Source organism: Orbicella faveolata, unplaced genomic scaffold (genome assembly GCF_042242905.1).
Source record: "Orbicella faveolata isolate gen_17 unplaced genomic scaffold, um_ofav_v1 contig_35, whole genome shotgun sequence".
Taxonomy (NCBI): Eukaryota; Metazoa; Cnidaria; class Anthozoa; order Scleractinia; family Merulinidae; genus Orbicella; species Orbicella faveolata.
The window spans coordinates 3,436,415-3,459,153 of NW_028301564.1; the positions used below are offsets into that span (position 1 = coordinate 3,436,415).

At 42.9% G+C, this 22,739-nt stretch overlaps 4 protein-coding genes and 1 non-coding gene across 9 annotated transcripts in view; 4 read left to right on the forward strand and 1 right to left on the reverse strand.

The window, feature by feature from the left end:
• Window positions 1-133: 133 nt before the first annotated feature.
• LOC110048695 (protein mab-21-like 2) lies at window positions 134-1,378 on the forward strand. The gene has a single exon (XM_020754471.2). The coding sequence runs from the start codon at window positions 134-136 to the stop codon at window positions 1,376-1,378; it is 1,245 nt and encodes a 414-aa protein (XP_020610130.2).
• A 1,496-nt stretch (window positions 1,379-2,874) lies between these two features.
• The window catches only part of LOC110048693 (uncharacterized), a 44,332-nt gene continuing 24,467 nt past the window's right edge, over window positions 2,875-22,739 (forward strand). For 2 of the 5 annotated variants that reach the window (XM_089274117.1, XM_089274121.1), the window contains exons 1-3: window positions 2,875-3,019; window positions 13,147-14,003; window positions 15,093-16,156. In XM_089274117.1, coding sequence (XP_089130243.1) covers window positions 13,199-14,003; window positions 15,093-16,156 — 1,869 coding nt within the window. In that variant the 5' untranslated portion in view covers window positions 2,875-3,019; window positions 13,147-13,198. Of the gene's footprint in view, window positions 3,020-8,684; window positions 8,830-11,691; window positions 11,757-11,813; window positions 14,004-15,092; window positions 16,157-22,739 lie in introns of those variants that run through there. The other 3 variants (XM_089274120.1, XM_089274119.1, XM_089274118.1) reach the window with 3 other exon arrangements.
• On the forward strand, window positions 16,183-17,094 carry LOC149102671 (uncharacterized). Its single transcript, XM_089274127.1, has one exon. The coding sequence runs from the start codon at window positions 16,641-16,643 to the stop codon at window positions 17,028-17,030; it is 390 nt and encodes a 129-aa protein (XP_089130253.1). The 5' UTR covers window positions 16,183-16,640; the 3' UTR covers window positions 17,031-17,094.
• On the reverse strand, window positions 17,159-17,230 carry Trnah-gug (transfer RNA histidin (anticodon GUG)). Its single transcript has one exon. It is a non-coding gene; the product is annotated as a tRNA-His (tRNA).
• On the forward strand, window positions 20,272-21,880 carry LOC149102673 (uncharacterized). The gene has a single exon (XM_089274125.1). The coding sequence runs from the start codon at window positions 20,597-20,599 to the stop codon at window positions 21,416-21,418; it is 822 nt and encodes a 273-aa protein (XP_089130251.1). The 5' UTR covers window positions 20,272-20,596; the 3' UTR covers window positions 21,419-21,880.

The window sequence follows — 22,739 nt, forward strand, 5'->3', positions numbered from 1 at the left end:
TTCGGCAGGTGCGTTGGTTGTTTGTACAGTTGCTGTTTATATGCACAGAATATCACGTTCTACCTTTTCATTTGAAATGTCCTTTCCAAGTTTCAGCAGAGAAATGAGCGCCTTGACGCTAAGAAAAAGAAGTATGGATGGAAACAAAGACCCACGGGGTTATCTCCGCCGTTTTCCCTCAGATTCAGACCTTTATCGGAAAGTTTTGCACAAAAAAGCCATGTCGCACACAAATCTGCATAAAAAATTCGCATCGTGCACGCAGTTAAACAAAGTTCCTTCGCCTCAACATCACAACTGCAAGGTTTTCAAATACGAAGAGAAGCTAACCAGTGAGCTTAGCAAGTTTTACTCCCTACAGGTGAGAAAGAAGAGAGTCCAGGTAATGCGAAACAAGCGTCTGGCATTTTCTGTCGTGTTTAAAGTCTTAATTAATGCACAGGTTGTAAGCGACCGGTTTACAATTGGGGAAATTCTCCGCAGTGGGGCTAGGTACGGTGATTTGGTGGAAAAAGAAAGCGATCGGTTTGAATTTGGGGTTCCTGTTTACCTCGATGATAGTGCCAACTTTTTTATCCATCGCGCCGAGGAAGATGGCTTTGTCAGATTGCAACTGGATGACTGCAAAACTTGGGAAGATTGTTTAGATCCCGATGGATTTCTCTCAGCGAGTCTTGTTCGCTCCAAGCTTCAATTAACAATGAAAAACGCGCTCAAGTCCCTTAACAATAACATAGAGCGAGGGATCGATGAGTTTCCGAGCGATGTAGAGAAAGTGGATGTATTTTGCGAAGGTTCCAGTATAGTTCTGCAGATAAACAGTGGTATTCTAGTGGTCGAGTTGATACCGACAATTGTTATACCCAAGTCAAATTTGGAGTGGTGTCGTAGATTTTCCAAATCTGAACCTCCTTCTCATGTAGTCGGTAAAGCGTGTCAATTTCCTCTCAGCGATCCCGAAACCCTCTGGGAACTGTCATTTTTGTCTGCTGGAAACAGAAAGCTCCGCTCTCTTGGAACCACAAAATATCGCTTGTTGTTATCTCTGGCAGAGATAAGAGAGCGAGACAAAACGCTGTGTGAGCTGTCACTGTGTCAGTTACAAACTGTTCTTTTTCATACAGGAGATCAAATCAATGATCCCATGAAATGGTGCGCGGAAAAGCTGGGAGATCGCTTTCTGGACATACTGCGCTGCTTGGAAAAGTTTTTGGAAAACAAACATTGCCCACATTTTTTTATACCTAATGCGAACCTGTTTTCTGCGATGAATGTTGTCACAGTTTCTACTCTTAAGGACAGAGTTCGTAGAATGATAAAGCCAACGTGCGTGGCTTGTGGGGTCGCGACAATGTGTAAAAACAGGGAACAGAGATGAGAATTACAGGCTTAATAAGCATCAAAATTACTCTTACTGATTTTCTAGCCTACCTCTGAGAGATTTGGTTAAAACCAAGACTTTTTAATTCCTGAGATGGTTAGGTCTTTGAAAGGTTTCCGCTCAAGCCTGTTTGCCTATCAAGATGGCGCTTATCTCTTTCACAAGCATGAATCGAAGCGACTTACGTTCTCTACTCCCCAGGGATGGGATGCTGGTCCATCGCAGGGTTACCCCTCCCCCCTCCTCCCCCGCCGGTACCCATTTATACACCTGGATGAAGAAAGGCTCTGTAAGAATATGCAACTGTTTACTGAACACGAGACGATTACTTCGTCCTGGATTGAAACTTTAACAGCGCTCTGACCATTAAGTCCCCACTCTTCCCCTGTCTGGTCATTCATCGTTAATGAAGCTACTGCAGGCACGCGGGTTGTGATTAAAATTAAGATTCTCCGTACCCTGCCACTATCTATTGTTGTTCGCAGTTCTGTACCTATTGCAACTCTTCAGCCGAACTTTGTAAACAGCCAAATGATCAGCTTCCAACTAGTTGAATTTCTTGACAAATTTCAGTCCTATTTACTTTTTTTATTTACAGTGTCCTTTACAAGCACAGTAGTACTAAAGAAATTGAAGCTTGAAGGGGCTCAGTCATGGCATGATTTTGAGTTATTTTGGCCACATTCAAAATTACCTTTAAATGGTAGGAAACCTGAAAATAACAGTTTAATAAGATAGAAAAACACCAAAGAAATAATGATAAACCATAAAGGAACAAGGATGGCTAAGGATGGAGAAGATTAACACGGATTACAAACGATCAATTGAAAACTTGAGGCTGAAGTTTTCAATATGCGCAAACCGTGACTGAGCTCCTTTAGAAAAATCAGTCTTTTCTTAACTGAACATGAACTACTAGGTAGTACGTACAATAAAAAAATAAAGCCAAAAAAGGAAATTGATCATTTATTTCTTCATTTATTCTTTCCTTCCTTAATTCCCTCCTTCCTTCCTTTCTTCGTTCCTTCATTCGCCTGGCCATTCATTCATTCATCCAGCTACTAATGATTTATTCCTTGCTTCACTGGTTAGTTTCCGTAAAGACTAATGATCCAGGCTTCCGCGACGGAGTCGCTTTACCAAAACAGAATTTACGAGAAACTTGCACCACGGAACAGGCTGAACAGTCTTGTGCAGCCAAACTGATACAGAAGTGTCTTTTATTTTGAGCCACCGAGAAAATCTGAAAAATGAAGCAAATGTCTCCTTAACCTGGCAGAGGTATTATTTTCTCATTCTGCCTCTAGTTACTGAAGAAAAAAACCCATCACCGCTGAGAAATAGAAAAGAGAAAACCTCTGGAACCAGAATATTTCGCTGAGGGAGTTCTGAGGGCGAAAATGAAAATGCGTTTTCAGTCTATCTGAAATTATGTGAGACAGGTTGTCGTTCCAGTGCGTCGCTTAGCCCTGTCGCGGGGTGAAGAATGGGAAGGAATTAAGGAGTGGCTATTCCAACACATTCCACGCAGCCGACGATGCCGAAGACAGCTTCGAAGGCGACTTGAGACAAGATGATCGCACCAAGCTAAATAGAAAACACAAGAACGGTCAAAACTACACACGGGGGTTCACATTGGTAAGTGAAACACAGAGAGTGTCAAATCGTCCCTGTTTTCTAAATTCTACTTCGATCTTCAGCAAAAGAAATGGAATTATTAATGACGCTGCTAAAACTCTTCCGGCCGCTGCAAGTCTGGGCTTGTTGGTCAGCAAACTATCTATCCATGCTATGCAGTTATTTCATTTTCACATCATTTGCACAGTGTTGATTGTAGGTTCTATATCGTTGCACTCTACTGGGATAATGACCGCTAGTTAATTTTGAAGCTGTTGTAGTAACAGTTTATTCCTAAATCGATCGCGGTTTACGGTAGTAACTTCCCGATTAACTTTGGGGGCTTTTATGATATGTACGTTTACTTCTGACGTTTTCTAAGGAAACGTTCATAAAAAGTAAAATTTACAACAACATTTAATACTTAGAGCTGCATGTAGTATTGCAGGATTTTCTTATCAACACTCCATGGCTTACTTGATGAGATGCAACTTTCACTTTCTATTTGTGTTTCAGGGAAGTCCCTTTCACCTCAGAAATTCTAGAAGTTTCTAGAAGTTTCTAGAAAGTATTTAAACAAGAACTGACCAACACAAAGCACCAAATAACTAAATTTGGAGCATCTTTTGGAGTTTGTATTTCTAGTTTCTAAGTTATTTAGAAACTGGTTACAGTCCAATTTATTGAGTTAAACCAAGTTTGTAATCACTGGTGAAATTGATCAAGCGATTTTAATACTTCAGTGGACTGATGCTGTATGAATAATGTATGTTTAGATTTTGTTTTTATTTTAACTACTTTTAGTTGTTTTTGAACAAATAGCATCAACTCTGGACAGGTCTGCATGAAGGAAGCTTTTTATACGATAATTTTACTTCCTACGCAACATCGAGCTGCGACTTCATTTCAAGGTGGCATTTTAATTTTGTAGCTGGCTGAAGATATTTATTTTTTATTGACGCAAATTCACAATCAACCCTGAGGGCTGTTGCATGCGAGGCTAGTCGTCCAAAACTCTTGCCGAGACTTCTGTGCAATTTTGCGAGGGCTTCCCGAGTCAGATTATGAACATACTACTACTGGTGTCATGGTGGAATATCGCGTGATCATGAGTCCCATGGAAGTGAAAATTTCGAGTAATGACATTTGTTAACTTCATTTCACTTTGCCTTTGTTTTATTCAAACTGCTCGGTCACAGGGTGAATTATTTAAACACAATGGTCATATCGACTAGACCACAGTTAATTAACTGTAAAAGAAGGAAGAGTTAGTATGGAGCTCAAAGATGTTGGGGTTTGTCTGTGGGTTTCATCATGCCATCTTCAACATACTAAAAAGCTATTCCGTTTAGCTTAGCTCTTCGCATCCGCCGTATATGTTCTACTAACGCCAAATTCACACTTCGCCTAAGGACGTTCGCGCTAATTGATTCTGCGCACGCAAATTCACACGCCACATCACGCATGAGAGCGCGTGCTAAGTCATAAAATGAACAATGACAACAATGATAGGGCAGATGGCCATTGCTATAGCTTTGCCTGGATTTAACGATCTTGGACGTTCGGAGACCCCTACTTTTCTTTCCAGAAACATATTTTATTTGAATTATTTCCACATTGTCCAAAAATGAACAAACATCAATGTGGGAAGTTAAAAAAAATTTCAAGATTTCTGTCCACGAGTCATCGAATCCTTCCATCTTGCGGCTGCAAGGCGCGTGAAACTATGGTCGCTAAATGCGAACTTGTTCTTTAAGGAACCTCACCAGTGGACTAAATTCACTTGGTAGGTCCAGTTAAACAATATTTGGCAGAGAACATTTCACTTCAAAGGTCCAATTGCAATATTTTTGGGCTTACAGACACTGTGGCCTTATCCGCTAACGAAGCCCGATTTTGTCAGATATTAGGGTGTTCTTCTGGGCATGTTCTTTCGGAAACGAAGTCGGTGGCCCCCGATTTTTTTTTTTTTTTTTTTTTTTACATTTCTGACATGACTAACTCATCATCTTACAGTCACGGTGGTAAAAGTCTCAGAAAAAAATCAATGTTGGAAAATTTTTGCGCGAACGTCCTTAATGAAGTCGGTGGCCCCCACTAGTTGTGGATACTAGTTGTGAAAGTGAATTTACTTGACTACACTAGTTATGGTTAAGACAATCAATAACAATCTGACATTTATCCATCTTTCCATTCTCTGGTGTGAAATGTTCGCGACGAGCAAAATTAACGAAACGCAATCCTTAGTGAAACTCAAAGGCAGCAAAGTACTTGTGTTACACGTAACGTAAGAGAGTGAGTGAAATACCTTGATGTTATACCATTGTCAAGGGAAATCACAGCTTAAATTTTCTGACTTTTTATAAAGGCTATTTTTATTAGAATGAAAACAACTTTTGTGTGTTTGTTGTACCGTTAATAAGTTAACTAAGGAAAAAAAAATGCAAGGGGTTGATTTAACGGTATGGAAACTGTAGTATCAAGATTTGAAAACATCCATACTGTTTGATCAGTCTTGTGATTTTCTAGGTTCAATATCAGTTGATGGTGATAAGATCCTCAGCTGTGACCAAAGCTGATACTTCTATTTTCTTACGGCCTTAAAAACTTACGTGAGTTAAAAAAAGTTTCTAGATTTTTGGAACTTTTCGAAGTCTTAGAACCTCTGAGATAGTTAGCATAACAGCGTAGCATTTTCTATAACCCGCTATGATGTTATTTCATCAAGCGGTGTGGAAATAAATATTTTTTAACTCTATTCAGCTGCTAGTGTATCAATGTGACCGCTCTACCACCTGTCTTAGTCGCGTTCGTTATTTGGATCGTCACGCTCGAAAGGATTGCGTGACGGCCGAATAATGGCTGCGGAGAACTAAGGACTACTCTACCAATCCAGCCAAGTTAAGCGAAGACAAGTTTTTGGTTAGCTTGTTGCACCTTTTCGGTACGTTACAAAACTGGACGTCTCCTATTTCCTTCCTGTGCGCAGTGACAGAACAGCAACAATTAAAAATTAAGTAATTTTAAATAGCGTGCTTGTGACCAAGCAAATTGCATCAAAAATACAAATTACACGATGAACCAAGCTAAACTCGACGTTTTTTATGTAAACGTTGGTTTTGCCCCTGATTGGTTGAAAAACTGTTTAGACCAACGAAAACAAACGTGCTGTTTTTCTAACCAATCAGCGAAAAAAAAAAAAAAAAAACGAGACTTGAGCGCGTTTTCCCGCCTTTGTTATACCATTCGCGCGACACGCGTGATACGTTGGCGCAGTAGTACTCTCGCTTCTTTGAGATAAATCAACTTCTTTGCGAGTCTTGTTTGCTCGAAGCTTAAATTGAAAATGAGGAACGCTTCAAAACTTCTTAAGCTTTTATTATCCAAGGATAATCAACATGCAATTTTTCCCATCAGTATCACTACATATTCTTGGAGACAAGTGCTCCGAATAAAAATAAACATAATTTACGATAGTTCAAGCCAGGGAAGTCATTATTCCTATAGATTCCACCACCATCATAATACAACGTCTCCTTACTCACGGCTCGAGTTTTGTTTGTCACGTCAGTCATTAACACCTGCAACTGAAGACTCGTACTCAGTTTTCCTACATCTCTCAGATAAAGAAAAAACACGATGCACTTAATTACTCGGTCCTCAAGGTCGGTAGATCTCATTGCAAATGTGATTGTCTTTTCATGGGAGAATGCCGATGTTTTGGTTGTGTTACACGACACACAGTTCTTTTCACTAAAAGACTGTTCGTTGAAAGTGAGACATTTTCCCCGAGTACTTTCAACCAATCGAATGTTATTTTTTTTCGGAGAGCAAGGAAGAGATGACTTCCGGCAATTTTCCTAGCTTCCCAATAGGAGTTCTACTTTCCCTCCACTTGTAACCTATCACTTGGGCAATTAACCCGACGTAGGAGCGAGGGGAGGGCTCGAAAGAAATTAGAAATTAAATTATACATTTTTCTCAAAACAACGGAAAATATATCGAGCCCCCACCAGCCGTAAACGTTAAACCACACCTTCTCTGGAATGTGAGGTCTGTGACAGGACTCGTGGGAAGTGAGGGGACTGGAGTTCAATATCTGCACTGTTCTCGTTCGCAGAACCGCCATTAGCCCTCCCAGCTGGCGGGGGCTTAGCACGAGGAAAAGGTTGTAGACCAATGATTGCCTTGATTGTTGGATCAAGATTTTCACGAATTCGACGCTCGTTTCCTTCCGGTTTGGTAACAGAACCTACAGACCTTCAAGAAGTTAAAACTGACTTATACCGAAACATTCGGTCAGACTTAAACATCTACAGTGGAACTTCCCGTAAGCAACCACCCAAAACATCAAGCCTTGGTCGCTTACAAGAGCTTCGACCATACTGGATCAAAATTTTTCCTTATTAGCATATGGTAACTGCAGAGACCTACCCCATGTTTTAACGTTTTATTCTTGTGAGAGTCAATTTTGAGAAAAAAATCCGATACTTCCCATTGAGAAATTTCCGTTTCTTGCACTCCCCAGGAATGCGATAATGTTACAACATTTTATTATCCAATTTCTGCCCTATTATCTGTCAAGTGGTCGCTTGCGGAAGGCTAGAAACAAAAGAAAATTTCAAACTTTTATCTGTAAAATTGGTCGCAGTCGCTTACGAGAGGTGGTCACTTACAAGAGGTTCCAAATATTTAGCTCTTATTAACCGAGCAGGAGGTCTGTATGGGAGAATCTTGACCGAGGTCGTGAGTACAGACCGTACGCAGTGAGGTCTGTACAAACGACCGAGGTCAAGATTCTCCCATACAGACCGACTTAGCTCGGTTAATAAGATGTTTATTATATGGCAAAGAAGAAAACTTTAATTCATTTAATGTAACTGGTTTGCTGACATTTTGCTTGCGAACGGCGATGAGCTTAACTTAAACCTGCCAAAATTTGCTCGTCCTCGTTACCTCTTTTTTTTTTTTGTCATCAGGCTTTTTGGCACTTCCATAAATGATTGAGAAGAAAAAATAAAAGAAAGTGGTGAACATTTTTGTATTTTAGTTTGCTACTTTTTCAATGCAAAATGAAACCGGTCTACAGATGCCAGTCTAGATGGGAAAATCTAGACCGCGGTCAATATCGATTTCAGCCAATCAAATTCGTGAATTCGGTAGTTCCCAGTCCTTGTGAGACACAGCCATATAATAAAGTGATTTAACGACTAGAAAACTTTTGGTAGTTTTAAAAGAAGAGGTTGGTCTCTTACGAGAGGTGGGTTCGACTGTAATTTAAATTCCCTTCGTTAAAATCTGTTTAAAAGGTCTGTAGGTGTCAGTAATCGATCAGTTTTAGCTAGCTAAAGATCAACCAGTGCATATTTTGGGGGAAGAAACGAGCGGCGAATAAGTGAAAATCCAGCCAATTAAGTCAGTGTCGTTAGAGCCACAGTTTCCTAGCGTCAAGGCCCTTGCCGGCTGAGACAGACACGCGGGAGATGGGAGTTAGTTCTGCCCACGAGGCAACATCACGCGATGATTACATGATCATAACACAGCGAGCATCGACACAGATCGTAACTCTAAAGGCTAGTTTTCACTAGAACATAAGCACAAGCACAAGCATAAGCATAGGCACAAGTGAAAACAGCCACGACATAAACATAAGCATATGCTTATGTCGAGCGCGTTACTAGTGAAAACTGCACAAGACGAATGAGTGTGTTCGTTCTTCTTATGTTTCTGCTTATGCTTATGTTTATGTCGTGGCTGTTTTCACTTGTGCTTATGCTTATGCTTGTGCTTGTGCTTATGCTCTAGTGAAAACCAGCCTTAAAAGTGTACAGGTAAGCAAGACACAATTTATGCCATCTTTTTGATATCCTTTGCTTTGAATTTTGCTTCACAATTGATACTTTGATATTCATTTACAAATAACTCTGATGGTGATCAATGTGCCGTGCTGAATGAACACGAGCGACGTAATAAGCTATGTCCAGAAAATGAACCTGTTGCTATAGTTTTGACTTGTTTGCCTTGTGTTATATTATAATTATTGATGCCTCGTAAAATGTTTCTCGTAAAAGAGCTCAGCCATCATTCACGATCGTAAGCTAAACGACGTTTGCTGCTAGGAGCAATGGAATATTTGCGTGTGCCTTGCATTGCACTTTTTCCCGGAATTAGTGCATAATGTCTCAATACGTAAAATTAAAATTGTACTGAGTCCACATGGTAGGATTTTCTTAGCAACCGGGCAAGGTAATGCGACTTTATTTACAGGGTTTGCATTCCTTTAGAGCTGGTATCCACAGATTTAATTTCTAATGGGAATTTTCATGGAAAATATTCTGACTTCCTCTTCCGCTTTCACTTTAACTTTCGGGGAATTCTCTTCGACCCTTCTCGGAAACTCGTGAAGTGGCCAAAACATAATTAAGGCACCAATACACTATGAGGGTGAAAGGAAATCAGTTTTTATATTCATAGTGAAATTTTACTCAAATAATGTAAAGATTTTGTTGCAGTACTGTCATCTGTGCCTTGGAAGACTTGTCGCTCACAAGCAGAGCAGATTTCTCACGACAATTTTCATACAAAATATTGTGATTGTTCTCTTCCGCTTTCGTGCACTTTCGGTGAATTCCCTTCGATCCTTCTCGGAAATTCGTGAAGTTTCCAAAACAAAATAACGACACTACTGTGAAAGCCCGCATGTAAGAAGCTACAGGGTAGTTTTTGGCAATTTAGGCTGAGTAGGTTCTTAATTAAGGTTAATTTCTATGAACTTTCAAGGAGATATAGTTGTTGATTACCAGAAAAATAGATAAACTAGGGTTTGGTCCTTGAATATGCAGTCTTTATTCATGGCTATATTATATATTTTTTCTAATATCAATTTGCAATTTCAAAATCACACTCCTTGTAATATTGGTAATTTAACTGTAGCCTACATACAAGAACCTGCTTGATCCTGCTTGGCTAAACAGGTTCTTATATTTTTGGCATTAAAATGGCAAATTTCCGCCAGCAGGTTGTTAAACCACTAGGTTCTCACACGCGGACTTTTACTGTAATAAACTACTCATGGACAAGAAAATCGGTTTTATTCATAGTGAAATTTTACTAAAATAAAGGCTTTGATGCAATTCAGGACATTTATACTTTACAGGACTTGCTGCTCGCATTTAGAGCTGCAGCCCACAGATTTCTTACGGCAATTTTCATGCAAAATATGCTGAGTTTCTCTTTCATTTCCACGTTCACTTGCGGGGGAGTTCCCTTCAACCCTTCTCGGAAGTTTCCAAAACATAGTCAAGACACCAATTAACTATTCGTAAGCAAGGAAGTTGGTTTTATTCATAATGAAATTTGACGAAGATAATGTAAAGATTTTGTTGCAGTTCAGGTCATTCTACATTTTACGGGACTGCCACGATTATCTTTATCAATCTTTTGAATTTCCGTCTGCCAAATGGCCCATCAGGCGACGCTTATCCCCGGTTTCTGTAGCATGAATTGGAAGCGGCCAGGAGTATTTCTACCCGTTCCCCCCCCCCCCCCCCCCCACCCCTTGAATGGGATGTTAGTCCATCGCAGGGTTCCCCCAAAGTATTTGGGGGTACCCATCTATACGCCTGGATGGAGAGACACTGTGAGAATAAAGTGCCTTGCCCAAGAACACAACTTAATGTCCCAGGGCCAGGGCTCGAAAACGGACCGCTCGATCCGGTGTCGCGTGAGTGGACCAGACCATTAGGGCACTCATTTTGTTTGTTTGTTTGATGGCTACCGCTCAGCAATGCAGGAAAAAGTTGGAAATAAATACATTTAGAAAGTAAAGGTTATAAATTTCACGCTAATAATTCATCGTAATGGTCACGGTGAATGGTGTTATTTCGATCATCACTCTCGCGGACCAATGTACAGGCGTTCAGAGCGTCAACATTATTGAAAGCCATCGAAACAAACAGGAAAATGTCAACATCGACAACATGGCGATCATAAGGAAAACGTTTTGAAGCGAACGAATTGCGAAAGAATATGATGCGTTGATTCGGCAAACAAGTCTAGGCAAACCTGTTTTTCCTCTCTCCCGTATTATGTACTGGAGTGACGCTTATTGGCATCGAGGAACTCACTTATTAATGATTTACCTGAGCCTAATCAATTATACATCAGTATACCCCAATTTTTTTTATCATTTTTCAAAAAAATTCTCTTTCGCTTTGTCAGATAGATCTTATTGCGATCTTGGGCTAATGCGTTAGCTGCTGGCGACAAAGGTTCCTGCTTCGAGCAGGACAAGTTGCTTGCACTGGACGAGGAAGACGTTTGACATTCTCTAAACATTACTTCATTGGCGCTTTCGCCGTTCGAAGCGGCAACAGTAACATCTCAGTTCAGTCGGTATCTCGTGCCCGGGGGGGGGGGACTCCCATATAAAATGGACGGGGATGCTCGTCGGAAATTTTGAATTTAACCCCTAAAAGAGACCAATCTGAACCGAGTAAATATAAAGAATCAAAATTCTTTCTTTTTTGTTATTTCTTCGCGTGCAACCCTAAACGAGACCTTGACGGCTAAAAATAATAAAATTTTGCCCAGAACACCCTAAGCGAGACCAAAATCCGAAATTTACACCCCTAAGCGAGACGACGAGCATCCCCGTCCATTTCATATCGGAGTCCCCCCCCCCCCCCCCGGGATCTCGTGGCCGTTTCCCTCACGTTGTTTACGAGTGCGCTCTTTCGTTGTCTACAGCATCTCTAAGGTAAGGCGTTTTAAAGATCGAAGGGAAAAACAGAAGTGTAAATTATTTTCTTGCTATCCTGGGCGCACGAGCGGTGGAATTCAGATTTTGCAAAGGATATTTCCCACCGGAGGCAACATTTGAGACTCCATTGTAAGATTTCAGTCTCAAATCTTACATTTGAGCCTTCGCTTTATCGATCAATGCGTCATTAAGTTTCACACGTTTTGTGTAATTCTCGTTACACCGAAAGAATGCCCAATGTGTATTTTCCTTCGTATCTCGAGACGAAATTTTCAGCAAGTGAAGCACACATTTCGAGTTCGTTCCGGTGAGTTTTTAACGTTTTTCGCTAAAATTTGGAGAGAACGTTGCCCGATAATCACGCAGAAAACCTCTGTCGGGGAATTTATATTTTTTGCTTCCTTCAAAAGTTATGACTGTTTTATCAACTCGCAAAGTTTAACTGCGTGCCAAAAACAAACCAGACAAGTAATCAAAATATCCCGACACCCTTTTTGAGAGAAAGGTGTCAAGAAGACATAGCTATGTTGATGGCGTCCTCCCGCTCAAATCCAATCGGAAACGAACTTGATTAGTGAACCTCTGTACTTTGGGAAATAGGGCGCTATATTCGAAAAACCTTAATTGTGTTTATTTCAATTGATATACCTTCGTAATCTACAATTCTTAAGCTTTCAGAAAATATACACTTTACTGGGGTTTGCCTCAAACGTCCGACCGTAAAGCGGCGCCAACGAATGGTGGTCATTTGGGGTATACTGATACCTTAATCAAGGGAAGTTCTAATTAAATTTCAAGAAGTCTGAAACAAGGCTTAATTCCATCCTTATGTAACTACTAACGCAGCGACTGAAAAACTAAAGAACGATATTCCTGGAGTGCAACAAAGTATAAAACGCGTGCAAAGCTTCAATACAAAGTTCATTTTACAGCAAAGTTTCTGAGGTTGGCCCAAGAAACTCGGCTACCAATTGCCACCAGAGGTATTCCAAGATGAAAAAACAAAGACTTCCGAGCATTAAGAATATAACGGGAGCATTGACATATCTTTGTAACGAACCCTTTCGCGACGATTTGGGAAACAAATTAACGTTTTTAAATCTTCCAAAGATGTAGTTCGAAAGTTGGCACATATTCTATCTGGGTCCCCAAACATTATTTTTTGTGGTTGGCTGTTTAGTAATAATGGGGGCTCCCAGGAAGGGGGAAGGGGGGTAAGTGGGTAACATGTTCCTTTGATGTGTTAAAAATGTCACTTTTTCTCCCTTGTTCCCTGTTAATAAATTCCATTATTTCTTGAACAAAACTGTTTCTTTTTGTAGATGGTCTGACTTTTGGTTCAACTGGACTGTCTCAAAACGAACTAATTCAGTTTCCCGTGTTTCAGAATGTTGCCTTGATTAAAGAATATTCGCCAGGATACACTCAAAGTTTTCACAATGGCATTTTCTCCTGAGCGACTGAACTTTTTCAAGTTAGCAACTATTGTGCTTGATGAGTTCCCAGTCGCCGCGCGTCTTGCCACTACACCTGGCACTCCAATGTACGACGACCCTGAAACGGTTAAGAGCAATGTTCTTGAAAAAAAGGGGGATAAAATTGGAGTTGCGCCAACACTGAACAAGTCCAACGAGGAGTGTCCAACCGCAAATTCTACAATCTCAGCTCCGGTCAAAGCCACTCACTCTGATCAAACCTTCGCCATGCAAGACGGGACTGGAGACGTGTATAACCGCATTTTGGCTGAAAGACGGTGTGTTAACAGACCTGGATTATCGCTTGTTAGCCGCCCTGAATATTTTCCCGGAAGCACTGGACACCGTGGAATATTTTTTTTGTTGTTGTTGCAAATTTTGCTTTTTTGCTATAGTAGTACGGAAAAAATCGACAACGACACCTTTGATGGTTACATGCAGCTGATAAAGGATGCCTTCACTGCACTTGGTCAGGACACCACCAGGATCGATGAGATTAGAAAGTTGTTTGGAGAAGACTTCCCCCCCGCAAGGATACACAAGTTGAAGGAAAAGTTAAAGAGAGGAAAAGGTGCTGCCGTCAAGCTCAAACAGATTGACAAAATCGAGTTCGAATTAGCAATTTTGAAGAGAAAACTGACAGATGTCGAATCAGGCGTTGAATGTGTTCAAGATGGGTTCACACACGTGATGACGAGTATGGAAGGTCTGCTGTCAGAGATGAAGGCACTAAACGCAGATATTGCAATGCAAGAGGAACGCTCAAAAGGTAAGGAGAAATGGTTATAGTCTGGGCACAGTTTCCACTTATATTTTTGTGTTCTTTCTTAACGTGACCCACCCTCTCTCGTCATGGCAATAACTCTAAGATCATATGCGTGTGACTGAATTTAGCAGTATAGTACTAAAAGGTGTAATTACGGCCAAAATAAGAGGTAGTATGAACCATTCTTGCCATGGCAACGAATCTCCGATTTTACCATTTAGTTTTGTCTTTCTGTTTTTGCTAAAGTCTAAACTTGATGGTCTTTTTGGTCACTTTCCGGCTCTAGTGCTCTTTAGTCGCCTTAGAATACAGCCATGAATCATTGAACTTAAACTTGATGCCATCAAAATTTTAAATCTAACGCTATTGATCATACAAAGTTGTAGGACCAATGCTAGGCAATGTTTGCGTCGAGAAGGTAAAAGTGTTTTCAATTTCAAGACCGGCAGAAAGAGTGAAGTCTGTCCCCAGACATTTATTTTTCCATCGGCAAGTTATTTTTATTCAAGCGCGCGAAAGTGACCCTGAGGCGGGCGAAAACGCCCTTGCGTTTTGGCTCATTCATATACCCCGTGGCAGAAGCATATCACCTAGACTAGGTGATATGCTTCTGCCCGTGGTTAATATTTTGCTTGCGATCTCGACGAACTCAAGACAAAATAGAGAGCCTGTGAACAGACTAGAGAGAATGTCTCAATTAAGTGTTCGTGAAAGGGAAACTAATTTTTTGGCAAGTTAAAAACTTAATGTTTCCACAGAGTTTTGGCCCAAAGTGCATCATAAGAGTCCCCGCGTGCATAAGGAGTTAAATGATGTCGATATGTATTAGTTTCACATCGAGTTGTGCAAGGTTGTCTCGGCTAAGCCCGCAAGGTGTCTCACCCTGAGAGTGATTGCTGTGGTGTTGTTTGGCGTTCGAAGTTAACGAAGTAAATGTTTTTTCTTATTCTCCAGTTTTGGCGGCGTCGCCAGACGGGCCAGCGAGAGAGATATTTGATGGATTGTAGTTGTTTATCTTGAAGTTCTTCTGGTTCCCGACTCAGTTGCATATACCTGTTAATTTAAGTGCCTGTTCATTTGTTTCGCTTTAAGGTCCGCTGTTTCCATACTCCGGCATACCTGATAAGATACCACACTTTATTGGTCGCCAAGAAGAGAGCCAAGTTATCCTGGATCATTTAACAGCGGGAGACACTCGACTGGTTGATGTCTGGGGTCCACCAGGATTTGGCAAGACGTCAGTGGCCATTAACGTAGCACATCATTTGCGAGCGATGGAGATTCCAGTCTACTTAGTATCTCTTCGCGGAATGGCAAGTAAAGGTGAATTAGTGTCAAAGCTGTTCAGTAAATTTGCCGTCACTAAACAGGTACCTCATCCTCAAATCTCCGCCCCCGATTGGCTCATCGGTTGTTTACGGCAGCTGCAGGATCGCCACGTCCTAATTCTGGATAATGCTGACGACGTTCTGGAATCTGGAGATGCCAAACTCAGGGAAGAGGTACTTCGATTTACGGAGGAGATTCTCACTGAATGCAATCACATCAAGCTTCTCTTCACTACTCGTGAACGTCTGGACTACCTGAGCCACAAGGTTCCTGTCCATCATGAAAGAGTTGGTGTACTAGATGAAGTATCCTCGGTGAATTTAGTGCATTCCCTATTGCCAAATTGTTCTGGAGATGATTGCAGTAGCATAGTTAAGGTATGTGGACAGGTTCCTCTGGCAATACGATTGATGTGTAGCATTATCAGAGAAGAAAATGCATCGCCAGACGAACTTTTAGAAGAACTGAAGATTTTGCCCCTCGTTGAAGTTTTGGACAATGCAAGTTTTTCCGATGATACGCGACTGAAGAGGATGATAGACAAATCTTTTCAAAGACTTACAGATCAAGAGAAACGCGCATTCGTGTCACTGGCTGCTTTTCAGGGATGTTTTGGGATAACAGATGCGACGACCGTGTTACATTTGAAGACAGACCGAACAAAGAAAATTCTTCGATCACTGGAACGGAAATCTTTAATAGAATCCTGCGTCGAAGATACGAAAACTGCCTTTAGAGTGGTAGAAGTGTTGTCGTCGCCTGATACCGAGGAAATCAGGGCTCGAGTGAAGAAGTTTCATTCTTGGTCTGTACCACTAAACAAAAAGGTAAATACATTTCATATTTTCTAGGCTGCTAACAAATGAAAAGGTCCCTTTCTGAATAGTGCAAATATTTTTCTGACTTCACTGAATAATGTCGGCACGGCCTTGCCATCGTTGTGATGCCAGAAACGGCACTGTGTCATTCGATTGACTTTGGACTCAGAGTTTTTGTTTTCCAAAAGAACAATATGAGTAGTCATATACGCTTATTGGGGCAGTAACCAATCAGGAGGCAGGGATTGTACCACGTGACCACTTTTTTCCCATACATTCTCTTAAATTGTAAAATCCAAGATGGCGATATTCGCGAAAACTGGCGCATGCGCAGATGGGACAACCTGAAATCGAGGTTGTGACGCGCATGTCCAAATAAGGCGATAGCCAATCCCTGAAATCGAGGTTGTCACGTGCATGAAATCGAGGTTCGTATGGGAATAAAAGGGTTTGCGGGAGTGAGTATTGTTGTTTTGAGATCGGCGACTAGAAGATGTCTTCAGAGGAGAGCAAGACGAAGGTGGAGGTTTCTGAAGAGGAGAAGATAGAAGAACTTGCCGCGAGGGTGATGGATGCTGTTCATGACGGTATTCTTGGAAAGATAATGAAATGCGCCGTTTCTCACGCTATGGATGTCCTCCTGAAGAAAGAGGTGACGAAGCTGGCGGATGAGGTGATGAGGTTCAGAAAAATGCTGTCTGAGAAGATGCTTGCTGACCAGTCCATCTCGTTTAAAGACCCCGTGTGTTTGGAGAAGTTGCCGGAGGGATTTGAGGACGGATGGGAAGCGTGGAAGAGCAGTTGGGACAACAGAGACGAGTTGGCGTACCGTGCATTTGTCAAACAAATTGTAAAAACACCACCACCAGAATCAGAGGAGTGAAAAAAAACATTTTTATTCATGCCTGTAACAAAAACTAATAAAGATCCTTTAAAGAGAGAATGTACATGGTTTGTTGCGTGATTTTTTCATCGTCTCTATAGGGAATAAAAAAGAAAAAAGAATTTTAATGCCCCGACCAGGAATCGAACCTGGGTCTTTGAGGCCACAACTCAACGTCTTAACCATTAGACCATCGAAGCGCTTACCTCTTTAGGACTTGGTTTTGGGGTTGTCATCGGGAGGCAGTCCGAAATTCACGGCTTTGCAATGAGGGCAGAGTCTTTCGGAGGGTTTCAACCGCTCAGTGTGGAGGGCTTTGCAGGTTCCGTGAAAGAATTGGTCGCAACAGGGTGTCAGGAAGTAGTCTCTGATACTGTGTTTGAAAGTGTATCCTTCCTTGCACCATGGACATTGAGGGTTAGGAAATCGAGACATGGAGTCTGAAAATGGAACAAAAAACAACTTTTTATTGGTCATTCCACTTATTACAGGGTGGGACATGTGCACGGTCCTATTGACCGGCGCCCTCTTTTTCTTCGGGATATCAATCAATAAACGATTTGACGTGATTGACACGTGACAGGGCCTGGGTGTAACCGTTTCCGAGGAAGACGGGTTCGTAACAGTTGGTTTCCCTAATGTAGTACAACCCGTAGATGGCCCCGCAACAGGTGGCGTAGACGCACCCTAGTCCCCATTCTTTTCTGAGTGGTCCCGTGATCGCGCGTACGAATTGGGTGTGGGTTCCATTTCTGTTTAGTTCTAGGATCGGTAGGCGGCAGCAGGGTCTCAGCTGTTTGCATACGTGGCAGTGAAGGGGTTGTTCCATGGCTAAAAATGAAGCAGTTGACGGTAAGTGTTTCGGACCCAGTCTATATGAATCACCAAATCATTGGTGTCGTCCTCATCAAGGACCCCCAACCTCTCTTCCAGCCCCAAAAGATCTAGTTGGTCCAGGGCCACCTCGATAAAACCTAAAAGTTGTTCTAGGTCCCTGTACAAAGGGGTCTCTTCTTCGTCCTTCATCCACTCTCTCACCCGCTTTTCCCAGGTAGTCAACTCTATGTGACACTGCTCTAATACTTCCATACTCACTTGGTACCTTGAGGAGCCACACCAACGAGAGTATCCACAGTCTTCTATAGGCGCTCATACAAGTTGAAAAATAACTCAGAGTGAAAAGTGAACGGTCCAACTCGCTTATTTTATACACACGGTATGATGGTGTCCAGTCTCCTACCGTGAGTGGGTGTGGTAGGGGGATACCCCCCTATCCCCTGGGTCTGAGGTAACACGTGACTTGGTCTCGATCTGTGATTGGTTGGACGGATCTTCATAAGGCGAATCCTCGCTGTCCCCGATCTTCACTCTGAGTTTTAAACTTGTATTGAGCGTCAATATGGCCTTGAGGGAGAGATACCTGCAGAACGATTTCAGACCGAGAAAGCCTGATACTACGTATGAGGAAGCCATTGATCAAATGCAGGCACCCTGGACCCGATTTTATGAGGACATGAACTTTCCCATCCGGGATTTGTTGGTGGGCCGACGATGGCTGACTCAGCTCAAAGACTCCAGCCAGCTCGAGGTGATGCTCCACCAAATCTTGTTTTTATGGACGAGCAGAGGGAGAACTGGACCCGAAGTATGTACCAGTACCGTAGAATCGAGAAGTGTTTTAGCCGGACCTTGTTCAACTCGATCCGTACTATATATAAGAACCTTGTATGGGACCTTAAAGTGAAGCCGCCCGTGGACCGTATTACGTATCACCGACTGATGCTGTGTTACGGGTTTGAACCATTTCAGTCCACGTGGACTAAGAGACAGAAGAAGACAGCGAGACGCTATGTCCTCACAATTGACTTTTATTATAGTACTTTCAACCATTGTAATCAAGTAACGATGCGAGCGATGATCGACGCTGAGGACAAATTACCCAACGTGTAAATAGTGTGAAATAAAAATCAGAGTGTGTTTTTTACAAAAAAACTGTGTCTGTCTTTTCTTAGTTTGGGTCCTGTCCATTAATCAGTATGGCTTCGGCGACTCCTCGTGGGTATTCGTCGATCCATTGAAAGAACTTGCAGGTACGCTTGGGACACTTGAGATAGAGCCTGTCTGGGTTGGACTGGGAGTGGGAGGTGGCTAAGACCAGGGACTTGCTGCATAGACATCGGAAACGAGCCGGGTCGATGTTCCTGTAGCAGGGGTGGGTCTGTTCTTCGACGCGTCTCAGGTAAGTGCCCACCTCTTTGACGCCACAGGTCACATAACACTTGGTGTAGAATCTGGAAGAGGGGCATCGGTAATATTCCCAGGTACCACCGTCTGGGGTTCGCACGCTTCCGTATGTCAGGGGTACCATGCAACGTGGGCAGATGGAATCTTGGGGTTTCAGTTGGTTCAGGAACTGATCGGGGTCGAATTCCTCCAACACTTGGACTTCGGTGAATTCTCCTCGGTCATCCACTTCAGGTGGTACTTCTACGAGGTCGTCTTTCTTGAATTTGTCGAGTCCCATGGCTTCCAGGACTTGAATGGTTCGAGGAGGTGAGTCTCTGATCACGGTCATGCATCCGCCTTGAATGGCAGGTAGCTTTGAGTCTGTGAAGATAGAGAACGAGTTAGTATCCCAACAAGGTGTTTTCACGTCGCATGGTTTCTAGGATGTGGGTGGTTTTTCGCACGTTCTTGGGGGTCAGTCTTTGCCTTCGCTTGTCATGGTTACTTTTCATTTGGCATTTACATTCTTGACGTTGGATCGAAAAGGCGCTCCATGGTCGCGAGAAGCCTTTGAGAGGGACGGTGGTCCAACTGACCGAGTCCGGGGTGATCTCTTTGAAGAGGACGCGTTCGTTGAAACGGAGTCTGGCACGAGGTTTTTTGAATAACCATCTATCTAAGGTGGATTGTAGTTTACCTTCTCCTTCCACTCTCTTGGGTAAGAGCAGTTTCAGTTTCTTACGCGCCTCCTTCTTTTTCTTTTTTCTTTTTTTACTGTCGGGTTCGCCGTGTGAATCCATGACGACTGCTGAGAAAAGTGACTCGTGATGGAATGCGTGGTTCGACTTTATGGACGTTTTTGACGACCAATCAGTGACGTGTGGTGTGATGGGATCATGTGACGGTCTTCGTTCCGATTGGTGGATCTGAAAAGGGGCGCGTGATCCGGGAAAGTACGGAGTGAAAAGTGGATCCACAGCGCGGGTATAAAAGGAGCCCGTTGGACGCAGCGAATCATTCTCGACTTGCTGTTGACGCGGTGATGACCTGTAGGATTTTGGATGAGAGAGACGTGCAAGAGATCCTTGAAGATCTTAGACAACAGTTGAATCGAGCTTCTGACGTTTTGGATACAATCGAAAAAGAAGGCGAAAGACCGTTACACGGGAGGATAATTGAATTGGAGTTACGTCTTGTCTCTCCTTTGTACTATAGGCTCCAGAGGCACTTGATTGACTGGGGTGTGCGTAGTTGCTATCCTCATTTGTCGGACTTGCAGATCACGAAGCGAGCGGATCGAGAAGGAAAGAAGTTTAACGAGTTTGTCTGAGGGTGTCAAGATGACTTACTATAGCAACTCGAACCAGATTCGGGACCTCGTGGAGCAGATCGTGGATCAGAAGGTACACACTTTAAGAGATCTCGATGCCATTCCGGATGTCAGAGTGGACATGTACATTTTTGACAATCTCTTCGAACCGTTAGGTCAAATACCCGATAGTCTGTGGTCTTTTGAGCTCTTGATGAGACGTCGTCCTGACTGGGGTGGTACGATTTTGGAGATGATGAAGAAGAACGAACATGTGTTTTTGTTCTGTGGTGAGTGGTGTCGCGTGATGTATAGAAGTGGTAGCGGTCAATTCAAATTCATTCATTGTCGGGATCCCACCCTGGACGCCGAGCGTGCCTGTTTTATCGCCACAGATCACCTCACGTACATGATGAGCGATGTCATCCGTGATCTGTTTGAACCCTTGCGGTTCGCTCGCGACCTGTCACGACGGGTGAGGGAGTCGGACCAGAGTCCAAAGGTGGAGGAGATACTGACGTTCAACAGGTGCGCTCACAAGGAAACGTGTCTGAAGTTGGAAGAGTTGATCTACGATATCATGCGTCAGCGTGATCTGTGGAAGGATCGGTTTTTCTTCCGTGCCCTTGAAGCGGAGGAGGATGACCTGTGTGGTGAGTGTAGAGAGAGTATGCGTCAAGCATTCTATGTGAAGGGGGACGAGGAGGAAGCCCTGAAGTGGAGACCCGGTAAATGTGATTGGAGAAATTGTAAATATTATGCCATGGATACCTATGAGGAAGACTGTGATAATGAGTACGGTCAAGATTGTAAGAACACGGACTATGCTCATTACTTTTCAGATTCGGACTAAGTCTTTTTCGCCTTCTTTTTCGTGTTATCCAATCAGAGTCGATTTTTACGTAAGAACCAATCAGGCACGACGTTTTTTGTACATATAAGAAAGTGTGAATAAAGAATTGGGTTCAAATCATTATGTCTCATGCTTTGAGTTGGTTGATCTCGAGAATGTGTACGACCATAGCCGATCGATGGTGTTGGACGACCTTGTGTTCCAAGTGCACTAGTGTCTACGAGCGATACGGTAAGGGTGAACCCATCCCCTACAATTTCAGCGATTCGCCCTTGGAGGTGTTTGACTATACCGACGTCGAACCCAACGTGATGCGTTTTGTCGTTTATATCTTGTGGTTGAAACGGCAACCCGATTCATTTAAGAAGTATCTCGAGGTACGGGAGCAACGTTTCGAGTTGTGGAGACAGTGCGTGTACAAACTTTATCGACTATGAAGAAAGGTCAAAAGAAGAAGCAAAAGCCGCTTTCGACCGGAACGTTACTGGGACGGTATCGGGATCCTTCCAGACCCGGTAGTCTGGGCGGTCTGACGCGATTCGCCCAGGCCAATAAGATCTCGGTACGACGTGCTCGCGAGGTCCTGCAACGGGATTTGGGGTACACGTTGCACAAACCCAGACGTCGTCGTTTTCCCACGGTCCCGGTGGTGGTGTTCGGCATCGACGAGCAGTGGACGGCCGACCTGATCGAGGTGATCAATATTTCGAGGTACAATCGAGGGTATCGTTACCTCTTGACAGTAGTGGACGTGTTTTCCAAGCACGCCTGGGTCCAGCCCTTGAAGAGCAAGACGGGTAAAGCGGTGACGGAGGCCATGGCAAAGATCCTGAAAGGAGGTAGAAAACCCATCAATCTCCAGACGGACGACGGGAAGGAATTCTACAACAAGACGTTTCAGGATTTGATGAAGCAGAAAGGCATTCATCATTTTTCGACGCGCGGGGATACGAAATCCAGTGTAGTGGAACGGTTCAATCGGACCCTGAAAGAACGTTTGTACCGGTACTTCACCGTGAAGAATACGATGACGTATGTGCCCGTGTTACAAGATCTGGTCCGAGGGTACAATCGATCGTATCATCGCAGTATCAAGATGGCTCCCGATCAAGTGACTTTAGCCAATAGCGAGGACGTGTGGGAGACTCTTTACGGAAAAAAGAAAAAAGGGAAATTGAAGAAACCGCAACTCAAAGTCGGGGATCGTGTGAGACTGAACAAGAAGTTCCGTCAATTCAAGAAAGGGTATTTACCCGGTTGGACCGAAGAGGTGTTTGTGATACGCCGAGTGCGTCCTGGGAAGGTCACCACGTACAAGGTG

Bases quoted from the DNA above. Each gene is read 5' to 3' on its own strand.
- LOC110048695 (XM_020754471.2), top strand. From the start codon at position 134: ATGGATGGAAACAAAGACCCACGGGGTTATCTCCGCCGTTTTCCCTCA.
- LOC149102671 (XM_089274127.1), top strand. From the start codon at position 16,641: ATGTCTTCAGAGGAGAGCAAGACGAAGGTGGAGGTTTCTGAAGAGGAG.
- LOC149102673 (XM_089274125.1), top strand. From the start codon at position 20,597: ATGACTTACTATAGCAACTCGAACCAGATTCGGGACCTCGTGGAGCAG.